The sequence below is a fragment of the Gymnoscopelus microlampas genome (assembly GCF_963454915.1).
Source record: "Gymnoscopelus microlampas genome assembly, chromosome: 23".
In the NCBI taxonomy this organism is placed as follows: Eukaryota; Metazoa; Chordata; class Actinopteri; order Myctophiformes; family Myctophidae; genus Gymnoscopelus; species Gymnoscopelus microlampas.
This window is the reverse complement of record NC_139960.1, coordinates 7,731,626-7,743,996: the sequence shown is the minus strand read 5'-3', so window position 1 is coordinate 7,743,996 and position 12,371 is coordinate 7,731,626. Positions and strand designations below refer to the sequence as shown.

Here is a 12,371-nt window from a genome sequence, read left to right as displayed (position 1 = left end):
CGTGCTAAGATAACAGTTGACTGACAAACTGACTTTTTTGTGTGTGTGTGTGTGTGTGTGTGTGTGTGTGTGTGTGTGTGTGTGTGTGTGTGTGTGTGTGTGTGTGTGTGTGTGTGTGTGTGTGTGTGTGTGTGTGTGTGTGTGTGTGTGTGTGTGTGTGTAGTCCGTCACTGTTATAACAACTTAATCCCTACATACGTCATTGACCCAGATCCCCCAGGGAACCTATCCTTGAACCCGCTCCTTTGTTTCCCTTTACACCAAATCTCGTAGCCGAAAATATCCGCTATTTCTGTCTAATGTTTGCGTATTTTGTACACTCTGAGAGTGAAATGAACACAGGATTTGACAGTGTAGTTTGAGTTGGTAGTGATATTGTGTTGGGGCAGCTGTAAATAACGTGATTACATAACTGCCATTCTCTCCCACTCCAGGTGGTCCTATATCTGGGTGTGAGAAAATACACCCAGAGATGGGTGTATTTTCCTCCCTCCATCCCTCTGTCTCCATTTTGGGTGCCATCTGTTTCACATTCCCTCTTCAATTCTAGAAGCATTACGAAGGGGCTTTTCAGACTGCAATGTACAGTTTAATTACAGTCAGTGGTGGAAGAAGTACCCAGATTAGTTTTGTTACTTGAAGGGGAATACCACTCATATTCAACATTAAACTACGTCCTTTATGCACCTTAGAGCTGTTGTGTGGACATAAGAAAAAAGTCCCCACCCTCCCCTCTGTGTAGCCTAAGAACCAGAGAATCAATTTGGTGGGTCATGTGATCAGTGACTACGTAAACTGTAGTCTATGTTCCGCCATCTTGGCAGCCTGCAGTCTGGAATGGGGGTTTTACCTCCTGCAGAAACAGCGCGACTTGAATATAAACTTAAAGGGATAGTTCACCGGCAAAAATGGCTTGGGAATCCGACCAAAAATGAATGAATTTAAGTCTCAATGGGGTGACTAATCGATAGAAAAAAAGTAACTTTTTGGGTGAACTATCCCTTTAAGACTTGTTAGAGTATGTCCAGCCAATTCAGTTATATTGTGTACAAGTGCTACAGTATGTCTTCTTGTGAAACTGAATATATAATCATATATGCCATTATACAATATACTCTCTCCTCCTCCCCCCCTCTCTCTACTTCTACCTCCCTCTCATTGTCAGTCTCTCAGTTGCTCTCAATTTAAATTCAAGAGGGATTATTATGATTATTCAACAGGCATTAGAGATTGTGCCGCCCGTGCCAAGGAATATAAGTGCTTAACACACTATTATGCTACTATAGCTTCTCTTCGTCTCTCTCTCTCTCTCTCTCTCTCTACATTTTCTGCTCTTGGTGGCATTTTTTTGTGTCTTTCAGCCTGTGTAATGTGCTATAAATATTTCTTTAATTTGCTCTTAGATTTAATGTTAGTAAAATCACTTTTAACCTCTCTCTCTCCCTCTCTCTCTCTCTCCCTCTCTCTCTCTCTCTCCCCCCCTCCCCTCCAGGTGGCGTCTCTGGGCGTGACCACCTTCACGCTGTGCGCGCTGTGCATCGACCGCTTCCGCGCCGCCACCAACGTGCAGATGTACTACGAGATGATCGAGAACTGCACCTCCACCACGGCCAAGCTGGCCGTCATCTGGATCGGCGCGCTCCTCCTCTCGCTGCCCGAGCTCCTCATCCGTCAGCTGGTGGTGGAGGAGGACACGGACCTGCCCGACGAGCCCCCCGTGGAGCGCTGCGTCATCCGCATCTCCACCGGCCTGCCGGACACGCTGTACGTGCTGGGCCTGACGTACCAGGGCGCCCGCCTCTGGTGGTGCTTCGGCTGCTACTTCTGCCTGCCCACGCTCTTCACCATCGGCTGCTCGCTGGTCACCGCCCGCAAGATCCGCCGCGCCGAGCAGTCGAGCGCGCGCGGCAACAAGAAGCAGATCCGCCTGGAGAGCCAGGTGATTGGCCGCTGGGGTTTGCACTGGGGGTGCAACGGTTAATCAAACTAATAATTGATTTAATCGATTATAATTAAACAAAATAATGAAATAATTGATTAATAATCGATCGCTATTTTGGTCATGTCATTATAGGCAAAAATGTTGTTAAAAAAAACAATTTGTGGGTCATCACAACTTATTTTTCCACGACACCGTTGTGTGAGGAAGTATTAAATAATGCTTAAGTGGTTAATTTATGCTTAAGTGGTTAACATGTTGATTGCCAGAATTAAAACATTGATTTTCATATCCATGCCAGCGTTTTTACCTTATATTAACGATCTTTGGAGAGCCACGGGAGCCGCGATGTGTACACAGATGTAAACAAAGGGTGTCTGGGGGGGAGGGGGAGGGTCTCCTCTATTCAATGGAATGAAAACATTTTTACCGCGATCGGCCATTTTGTTGCTATTGCCCGTTGAATAAGGCTCGTTTTCACAAAAAAAAGAAGAAATCCGATGTGTTTTTCTACAAATCACAACATAGGAGTGGACGGAAGTGACGTTTTTTTGGGACGTTGTCACATCGGTCCATTCCTTCTCTCAGAGTCAAGGGATCATTCAAAAAAAGGAGGAAAATATACGTCCTTGGCAGGCAATGTGTTAATACAAATATTAAAAACACACTTCTTTGATTTTTCGATTAATCCAAAAGGTAATCGACATAATAATCTTGCAGCCCTAGATTGTACTCATTTCTGCATAGTGTTTTGTGTTGAATCAAATCAAATCAATTTGGCTGTCCTTGAAAAAAAAATCTCTGTATCTGTACTCAAACTGCTGTGCTGACCCTGGCGACTGAATCCCCCTCGCTAGACCAATAAAGGTCTGTCTGTCTGTCTGTCTGTGTGTCCGTCCAGATGAACTGCACCGTGGTGGCGCTGGCCATCGTCTACGGCGCCTGCGTGGTGCCGGAGAACGTGTGCAACATCGTGTCGGCGTACATGGCGGCCGGCGTGCCCGAGCGCACCATGGCCGTGCTGCACCTGCTGTCGCAGCTGCTGCTCTTCTGCCGCGCCGCCGTCACGCCGGCGCTCCTGCTGCTGCTGTGCCGGCCGCTGGGCCGCGCCTTCCTGGAGTGCTGCTGCTGCTGCTGCCCGTGCTGCTGCGACCGCGCGCCCTCCTCGGCCGCCGCCAGCGACGACAACGAGCACGAGTGCACCACGGAGCTGGAGCTGTCGCCCTTCAGCACCATCCGCCGGGAGCTGAGCAACTACACCCCGCCGGCCGGGTCGAACTGCTGAGGGGGGGAGGGCGGGGGGGGGGGGCCGTACCTCCTCGTCCTACTCCTCCTCCGCCTCGCTGGGGTATAAATGCTATAGGAGGTGGTCTAAAAATCACTGGTTTCCAGGGACCGCCAGGTGGTCCAAATGGACCCTTACGGGGTCTGTGAAGGCCAATACAAGCTCGTTCCGAGATTTTCGGAAGGGGAGGTGATGTGACTACGAATTGACGTCATTCGGAACTTCTGATGGGCGATCTCAGAACTCTTTTTTTTCCCAGAACTCCGGCACCCCTAGACTGGAAAGCCCTTCCAAAACGGTGCGTCGCTCATGGCGCCGGAAGGAGCATGTATTGGCCTTAAACTCTGAGAGTGAACAAACGGAACGGGTCCGTTTGGACCACTGAGCATTTTGCAGTGTAAGATCAGGGGGGGGGCCCAGAGATATTAGTCGGCGGACTAATGCATATCGAACTGGGGGGGGGGGGGGGGGGGGTCCTTGAAATTCAAACGGTTGAGAATCACTGGTCTAAATGCTATGAAGTTGTCCTCCTCCATCCACTACTATGTCACTGGGGTGGAAGCTTTAGGCCCCCGGGCTCATTATTTCCTCAGCTTGGACTAGCGGAGGTTTGGCATCAACCCAGCTAGAAATTGAAACCGGGTACTCAGCTGCTGCGTCCTCTCTCACTGGCGGATTGACGACGTTCCCTGCCAGGTGTGGAGATTTTCTATAACCCCGCTGCTCGCTCATACACAGTTGTTGGTGTTTTTTCTAAGCTGGACTACCGTAGATTTTTCACATACACTGGAAACAACAGGCTCTGTGCATAACTGTAGTTCCCTTTTCCAGAAGGTGCCACGTACCTGTTTCCTGTTCCAGTTCATTTTCCCATAGCTTTGTTTGATTGGGTCGGCAGATTTGGACTGAAGTTGTGTATCTGTTTCCGGTTCAAACCGGTTGTCGAGCCAATCGAGCGAAGCTATGGGAAAATGAACTGGAACAGCAAACAGGTATGCCACCTTCTGAAAACTGAGACTACAGTTTTGCACGGAGACGAATTGAAAGTAAGCAGTTAATCTCCCATTGGTTCCAACTGCTAGTGGAGCACAGTCAGCGCACATTCCCTCTCACCACTGAGGTGTCTACTAGCCCATGGTTAGTACTTTTCACACTTTACACTTTCACACTTCGTATTCTAAATAGCGAGAATATAAAATCGAGGGGTAAATTCAAATGACGGCCAAATAATGTGACCCAAATCCTTAAATTCCACTCCTCAGTAAGGGATGCCAGACTTGTACTAGGTAACTGCAAGCCTAGTTTGTTTCGTAGTCTGGTAATTTTTTCTAGTATGAGTGGATGAAAACATTAGCCCAAATCTCATTCAGCTAGTGCCCAAAATCCTTAAGTCCCAAGCCTGATCTTAATACTGTTCCTTCAAAGTATATAACATTAGTTTACAGCCTCTCATTTTACCAGGCTAAGCTTAGACGTTTTAATAGCCTGGGGTGCTTTTAACTAAAGGACCAAAATCACAGAAGAAAAAAGAAAACTCCCAGTAACGAGATGTCGGTTGGCTCCAACTGTTTGTGGATCGTCCCTGTTGGACACGTTCTAAAGCCTAAATAAAAACCAACCTAAGACCTCGTACTGTATTACTTAAACGTACTCCCTTTGCATTCCCCTTTGATTGACCTACGTAGCAGTCTTAAGGTTCGAATCATGGTCTGTTATACTAGGCTCTCAAAACCAGGGTTCCCTTGCGGGTCTGTAACTCATAGAGAGCACAAATGGTGTACCCTCGGAGTTAAATTAACCACAGTGTAGATTGAGGTCCCTTAGAAAAATAAAGAAAGATAAAGAATTAAAAAGATGATGTGCACTGTACATGCAACACAAGAAGGCCTGGTAGTAGTATAGGTTTGGGAAATCTATTTGTGGTGGGACGACTGTCTGATATTGAGGTGGGGTGCCACCAATAAGCCCACGTATGGGGAACACTGCACTGGGGGAGTTATTAGGCTTTAGGTCATCAGGCAGAGGGTCTGAGCCACTACTGCTACATAATGGATATACACCATTCAGTTTACGGGTTTCATATCTTATACACTACATGTAAAGTCTGTTTAAAGTCGTGCAAGCACGCGTGCGCACACACACACACACACACACACACACACACGCACGCACGCACGCACGCACACACACACACACACACACACACACACACACACACACACACACACACACACGCACACGCATGCACGCACGCACACACTTACACATACCCTCTACGGCTCTGGGACTAAGCCTTTGTACAATAAGCTAAAGCAGAGAGTCTCTGCCAACGAGATGAGATCGGAAACACTCAATTGTCTTGCGTTGTTTTGTTTTTTTGGGGGGGTTACACATGTTCACAGCAACAAAATGCCTAAAAAACTGTGTTAACTCATTATGGAACTTAACTGGGCTGGTCTCAGCACAACTCACACGGTCTTAAACGGATTAGAATGGAAAAAAGAACGGGAAACGGGATGGAACGGAACACTGCCGACCGGAACTGAATGGAACGCATTTATGTGTAATGAAATATTAATCGCATACGGAACAACTTGGAATATTCTAATCAAATGAAAACGGAATAGAATCTAGTACTGAAACTTTCTAGAATGGAACTAATTAGAGTGAATCGGTGCTGAATGGAACGGAACGCCACAGAATACAGAATGAGAGAATGGACTTTATTTAATGAACTCTGCAAAATATGTCTGCACTAGTCTACTCTGTCAGATTGTGTCACGCCTTACACTTTGGGCTGTATATACACGCACACACACACACACACACACACACACACACACACACACACACACACACACACACACACACACACACACACACACACACACACACTGCATACTGTATACTTTCTCTGGTGCTCTGATGAAGATTGCACTGTAAACCAACACATCCATTGGTTCAACTTACCATCGAAAGTAACGGAGCTGCATTGTATACTATACTGAACACTACACTCCAGGATCAGTATCTTAGAAGCACATCATATATTTGCAATCACAAGTTAAAGTCATGTGGAGTTTAAGGCCTGGTTTGTACTTAGTTGGCGTGCCAGTGTCGCGTACCCAAAACAGCCGACCTGTGAGCTATTCAGATCAGATATTTTCTGTGCGCGACACAATGCTTAGCTACGTATAAACCAAGCGTATAAGCCACAGTTTTGAGGTGCAACCTGTTTTGACTTCTGTTGGCCCAAATGGGCAATGTGGCTTGCAGTACAGCAGACACTACACTGACATAATACTCACAATAAATTAAATATGACATGAAAAAGGACCAGTTATGTCACATTGAATGAACACATGGGAAGTGCAGAAATTCAACCTGGGAAGTGGGATCATGAAGCCGAATTGAAGTTTGAGTCTGCGGACCGTGAAATACATGGAATGAGGCGGGTTTCTGAACTGCCCTGAGTAGGCAAACATAGTACCATATTATAATGAGCATTAGTGAGGACCGACCAATATGAAGATAAGTCAAAATTAGGTGAAGTGGTCCTTTAAGGAGTGACAATGGTAGTGAAATACTCCAGTAAAGTCAAAGTACCTCAAAGTTGAACTCAAGTACAGTACTTGAGTAAATGTACTTAGTTACTTTCCACCACTGCCGTCTTAACTACTGCCTTGTAGTGATTGCCTCCATCACACCTTTTTAAATGTCTTTATTTTTGGCAGATCCAATGACCACCACCAAAGTTATAGACACATGACAGAAGACGTCATTTTCAGTGAATACGTACTGTATGTAACTTTTATTTTAAAGGCATAGTGTGTAACTTTGCCCTGTGTTTACATAACAAAACAATAAAGACAGAAATGTACCCATCATAGGCTCTATGCACAGCAGCCATATTATCACTTCCTTCCCAGGTGTTACCAATGATACTAATGAAGGCTCTGTTCCATTTAGTCTAGCACAGTGGTTTCCACGGCCCCAATAGAGGATATGCGCATGCTTAAAGTGAATGGCACATCGAGTGGCAAAGCGAGTGGCAAAGCAACATGCAAAGTGAGTTTAACATTGTTTAATGTTGTTTAATGCAATCAGATATGACTTTTCTGTTTGGATGCATGGGCTGCCAAGGCCAGAAAGTTTTTTTTTGACACTCAGTAGGCATTCCTGCATAACTTCCGGGTTTGATGATGATGTCACACGCATATCCTCTATAACTCTGAGAGTGTACAGATGGAACCAAATGGACCCGTAAGGGTTCCATTTACACACCTGTAAGGGGCCATTTGGAAGCCCATGAGGGTCTCTGGACCCCAACTGTAGACCCACTGGTAACAGAGTGTTTCCAGTGAGCCAACATGCACAATATCAGCACCCTGACTCTGTTTGACCAGAATGGAACAGAGCCTTCATTAGTATCATTGGTACCACCTGTGAATGTCTTCATAATATGGCTGCTGTGAATAGAGCCTATTTCCCTCTATACCCTCTAAAACTATTTATATTGTTTTGTTATGTAAAAACACAAGGCAACTTATACATACTATGCCTTAACTTTAAAAGCTGACTGGACTCTTAGTAGTTGTCTATGGAAGACGTGTGCTTTGCACACAAACCTTTCCTGACGTCTAATCACTTGAGATGATTTGAGTTGAACCAATGGACTGTGTTTGTTATTTTATTTTTATTCTTTTTTTACAGTGTAACTTGACTGTATTGTACTGTAAATCTGTTTTCCTCACTCTGCTCATCAGACCTGGGTCACAACAACCAATACCGAGCACCACTCTGAAATCCACTGAATTCATAATCGATCCCTCCCTATTTTGGGGCATGTCATTATAGGCGAAAATGTTGAAAATAGACGATCTACAGTATAAGCTATGTTGTGAGCTTGTAGATCTGCTGTTTTCACAATCTCTGCTCGACACCATTGTGCGACAAAGCATTAAATAACTGTAATAATAGTGGTTGATTGATTTGTTGATATATATATAAAAGATGTTCTCAATGATTTGATTAATCGAAAAAGGAATCGATAGAGTAATCGGATGAGGTACTTATATATTACTAATACTTTAGAAATGCCAGGATCGTGTGTTGCTATAAGGGGCAAATTACCTTCTTTGCCTTCATTTTGCGAAATCCTATCAGCAGTTGTCTTGTTGATGCTTGGCAGAATAGTTTACATTGTTCAAATAAGACAACTTTCTTGGGAAGTATATGCAACGTAAGTCCCGCCCTATAGATACTTTCTGCTGTAGGTTTTTATCAGGCTTTTCTCCACGTGAGACAAGAACAGGGCTGGGAACGACTGGTACCTTACTGTACGTTGGAGATAAAACAGACAGAAATCTTACTTACTGTAGCTCCTTAAGGTTTACAAAATGGTAGGCTTGGACAAACGGATTTCCAAAATGAGTTCAAATGGCTTTTATTGAGTGAAAAAAAAAATGCTTTCATCAGGGAATGGCTTTTTTCTACATCCCATTGCAGTAACTGAGGTCAGCCATCGTGATGACCCAGGTGTGATGTCCATTGGTACTGTATATTGTACTCGATATTGCGATGGATCTTTTTGCATACGACTCCGCACTGCCAAACTCCCTCTCCCTCTCTATCTCTCTCTCTCTCTCTCTCGTGGTGTTGCCTGCCACACTATCTCTGAGTCTCTCGCCCTTCTCTTTCTATCTCTCGGTCTTAGGGTGGAGGTCGATTCAGCTCTTTTCTCCATCATATCAGCAATGTCAATTCAATATCCAGCTTTATGATATACAGTAATCTGGTCTAATCTAGATTAATCACTATACATACAGTATATGAGCCACATAAACCCCTAAGTCCCTATTCAGGGCACATCATAATAGACCAACATTCTGTGAAAGAAAATAATTTGTCAAAATTGAAAAAACATTTGGGGAACATTTGTCGCAGGCTTGTATATCTGCTATTTTTGGCAAATGTTCCCCAAATGTTCATTTGTATCTGGCGATACATTGTGAGTTTGTAGATTGGCTATTTTCACTACATGACTTACACAGGGCTTAAATGGTTAAAAACTACAGTATGAGCCCCTCCTATCCTTCAATATTTGGATGCATTATGATGGATAATATAAAAAAGCATGTACTTTCAGATAAAAAGTGTGCTGACACAAGTTACACTGACCCAAGAGATGGGTAGGTTTACAGTCTGATTGTGATGGAAATGAGAGCGACTTGACCTCCTAATCCCCGAGTTTATCTCCTTTCTGCATATTGTCCGGGAGTGTAGCCCTGTCTTAATGGCCCAGTGTGTAGTAAAAGTAACCTGTGGTTCAATCTTATTGATGAAGTGGTTCTTAGTCAGTGAGATAGATGTCTGTTGAGAACTCCAGTTATCTTCTTTCCAAACACTTTGATTTACAATGGTCTTAGTCCAGTGTGTCCTGACTGTGTTCACTGCTATAGCCTAAGTCAGAAGTCTTCAACAGGGGGTCCGGGACCCCTCGGGGGTCCTCAGAGTTACTACAGGGGGTCCGCCAAATCTGTATGTGATTTTTACATTAACCACTTCACCCAAACATCCCTATTCTGAGGAGAACTTTCGCCAAAAATAGCAGATCTACAAGCACACAACGCCTCGCGCCGCGAGGCGCTGTGCGCTTGTAGATCTGCTATTTTTGGCAAAGTGGTTTGGTATAGGGGGGAAAAAGAGCAGACTAAGTACAGAGTGAAAGGTCAGGTTTACTAAGTATTGTTTAAGTACATGGTTAAATGTCTGGAAATACACATTATCATGAATCCAACATGATAGTGCTGTGAAACAAGTCTATGAAGCTGCCTATGAAATCTATGAAAAAATACATATTTTACACAATATATAATGGGGGTCCCTGCTTTATCTCGCTCTCAGCCAAGGGGTCCTTGGCCTGAAAACGTTGAAGACCCCTGGCCTAAGTTTTAGGGGAAAACTTCACTTGGGGTGCAACTGCTAATCGAGCTAAAGAGATGTTTTAATAACATTATCGATTTTCAGAAATAGCAGATTGGTGACACATGGTGAGCTTTTCTTGTGCAACACCGTTGTACAATACTGTATACAATAGGGTTTAAGTGATTAATCAGAGTAATTGATTTAGTTGAATATTTAAAAAAACATTCGAATGAAATCTATTCTGCTGCTGAACCAAACAAATTAAGCTATGGGAAACTGACCCGGAAAAGGAAATGTTTTTGCCACCTTCTGGAAAATGGAACAACTTGAGGGGGTTTCAGTGGGTCCTGAGCAAAATGGGTTATTATAGCATCAACATCTTTTTAACCACTTTAACCATATACAGTTGTACATCTACAAGCTCACAACATGTCCCAATGCGACACGTTGTCAGAAAAATAAATAAATACATTGAAACATTTTAACAACACAAATCTTGTATAGGGCGGGTCCCCCGCACCAAATATTTTCAGATGGGGGTCCGCAGTCACATTTTATATTTATTTGGGGGTCTTTGACAGACGAAAGTCTGGGAAATCCTGCAATAAGGCCATTGTAAAGTAAAGTTCTGTCTCTTCTTTCTCTTCTCTCTGTATTTGATACCTGAACATGTAAGCACACGACCACTGTTTGTCTCCTCACTGGTTTCTAAATAGCTTTTTATATACTAGCCAAAAAAAGAAGAAAAAAACGTCAAACCGTCCCTTTGTTTATCAAAGAACTTTATCTTGAAAACTGCATATTAAAAGAAAAAAATCCTAAATGTATAATTAATGTCTGATTGTTTTGTTATTGTTTGTATAAAAGCAACGGTCTGCCCCGTTACATCTGCATGTTGACATAAAGTCACTCATCCAGATGGTCTGGAAAAGTGTTCCCATTAAATGCAGAAACAAAAAAGAATATTCAGTACATGTTCAAACCATTCTATTATTAACCCATTAACTCATTGACTGCCAGCGTTAAAACATCGTCTACCGTCCCCTTGCCAGCGAAATCGGCGATTTTACTGTACCTTTGAAAAATCATGGAATATTCTCCGTGACCTCCTTCCTCACGGAGATCGGCTCATTACACGCACGGAAAACAAATTGGCCGGCCGCAATTCTCCATTCCAGAGCGACAGTATGGCCGTTTGAATGTGGCTTGTTTTTTGAAAAACAACAAGGGCCCTCAAATACTTGGCAAAACACTATACGATTTTAATGACAATATAACATATACAAAACATGTTCATGGTATTTTTGGTACACACACACGCGCGCGCGCACACACACTCACACTCACACTCACACAAACAAAACAATCATTCTCCAATCTGGCGAAATGTTTGAGATTTTAACATGAATGAAATACTCCGCTGACAACGTTGTACAAGTTTGACTAACGACCGTCGGAACACGTTTCCGTTTTTTCCGTGAGGGGGTACCAGGGGATCCCCAGCTAAATGATTGATAGTTTGGAACCAAATGAATCCTTAAAGGCCTGTAACTCTGAGACTGTACAAATGGAACCAAGTCATGTGTACACTCTCAAACACAGATTATTTTACAATGTACACTGGGGTCCTAGGGGTAAAACACATATCAAATGGGGGTCTGTAGCCTACTGCATATGAAACTGGGGGGGACCTTTGATTAAAAAAGGCTGAGAATCGCTGAACTAGAGGCCGGATAATTCTGTACCGAACTCCACAAATTCCTTTGAAAATGCTGACTTCAGGTTACAGTGTACAGTACGTGTTAGAATTCAGGCTGTGTCTCCACAGCCCTGCCCTATGTCAGGCTCACACTACGCTGGTTACACAGCCAACGGTGGCTGTCATATTTCTCCCCCTACTGATAACAAAGAAGGCCCTCAAAAGCATCCATCAAACCGCCATATCTGCATTCCATCATGACCTTCCTCTCTGTGTGTCTCTCTCTCATGCACAGCATTATGGCAGATACCTCTCCATATTTCAATAAATATATTATTGGCTCACTTCATCATACTACAGTGTTACGCAAAAGTAGCCGATCTAAAAGCTGTGTAGTGAGGTTGTGGGGTTTTATGAATATTGAACTAATTATTAATTAAGAGCGAGTGACTAAATAATACATCCACCTTCTTTTCTGAAAAGGTTTTTGGACATACAGTATGAGGTTTCCAACTGAAAGC

At 43.7% G+C, this 12,371-nt stretch overlaps 1 protein-coding gene across 1 annotated transcript in view; it reads left to right on the top strand.

Moving 5' to 3' along the window:
- The window catches only part of gpr37b (G protein-coupled receptor 37b), a gene marked incomplete at its 3' end in the record, with an annotated part of 28,967 nt that extends 25,743 nt beyond the window's left edge, over positions 1–3,224 (top strand). Inside the window, exons 3-4 of the mRNA XM_084049765.1 lie at positions 1,493–1,939; positions 2,841–3,224. Coding sequence (XP_083905891.1) covers positions 1,493–1,939; positions 2,841–3,224 — 831 coding nt within the window. The remainder of the gene's footprint in view (positions 1–1,492; positions 1,940–2,840) is intronic.
- Positions 3,225–12,371: the final 9,147 nt, after the last annotated feature.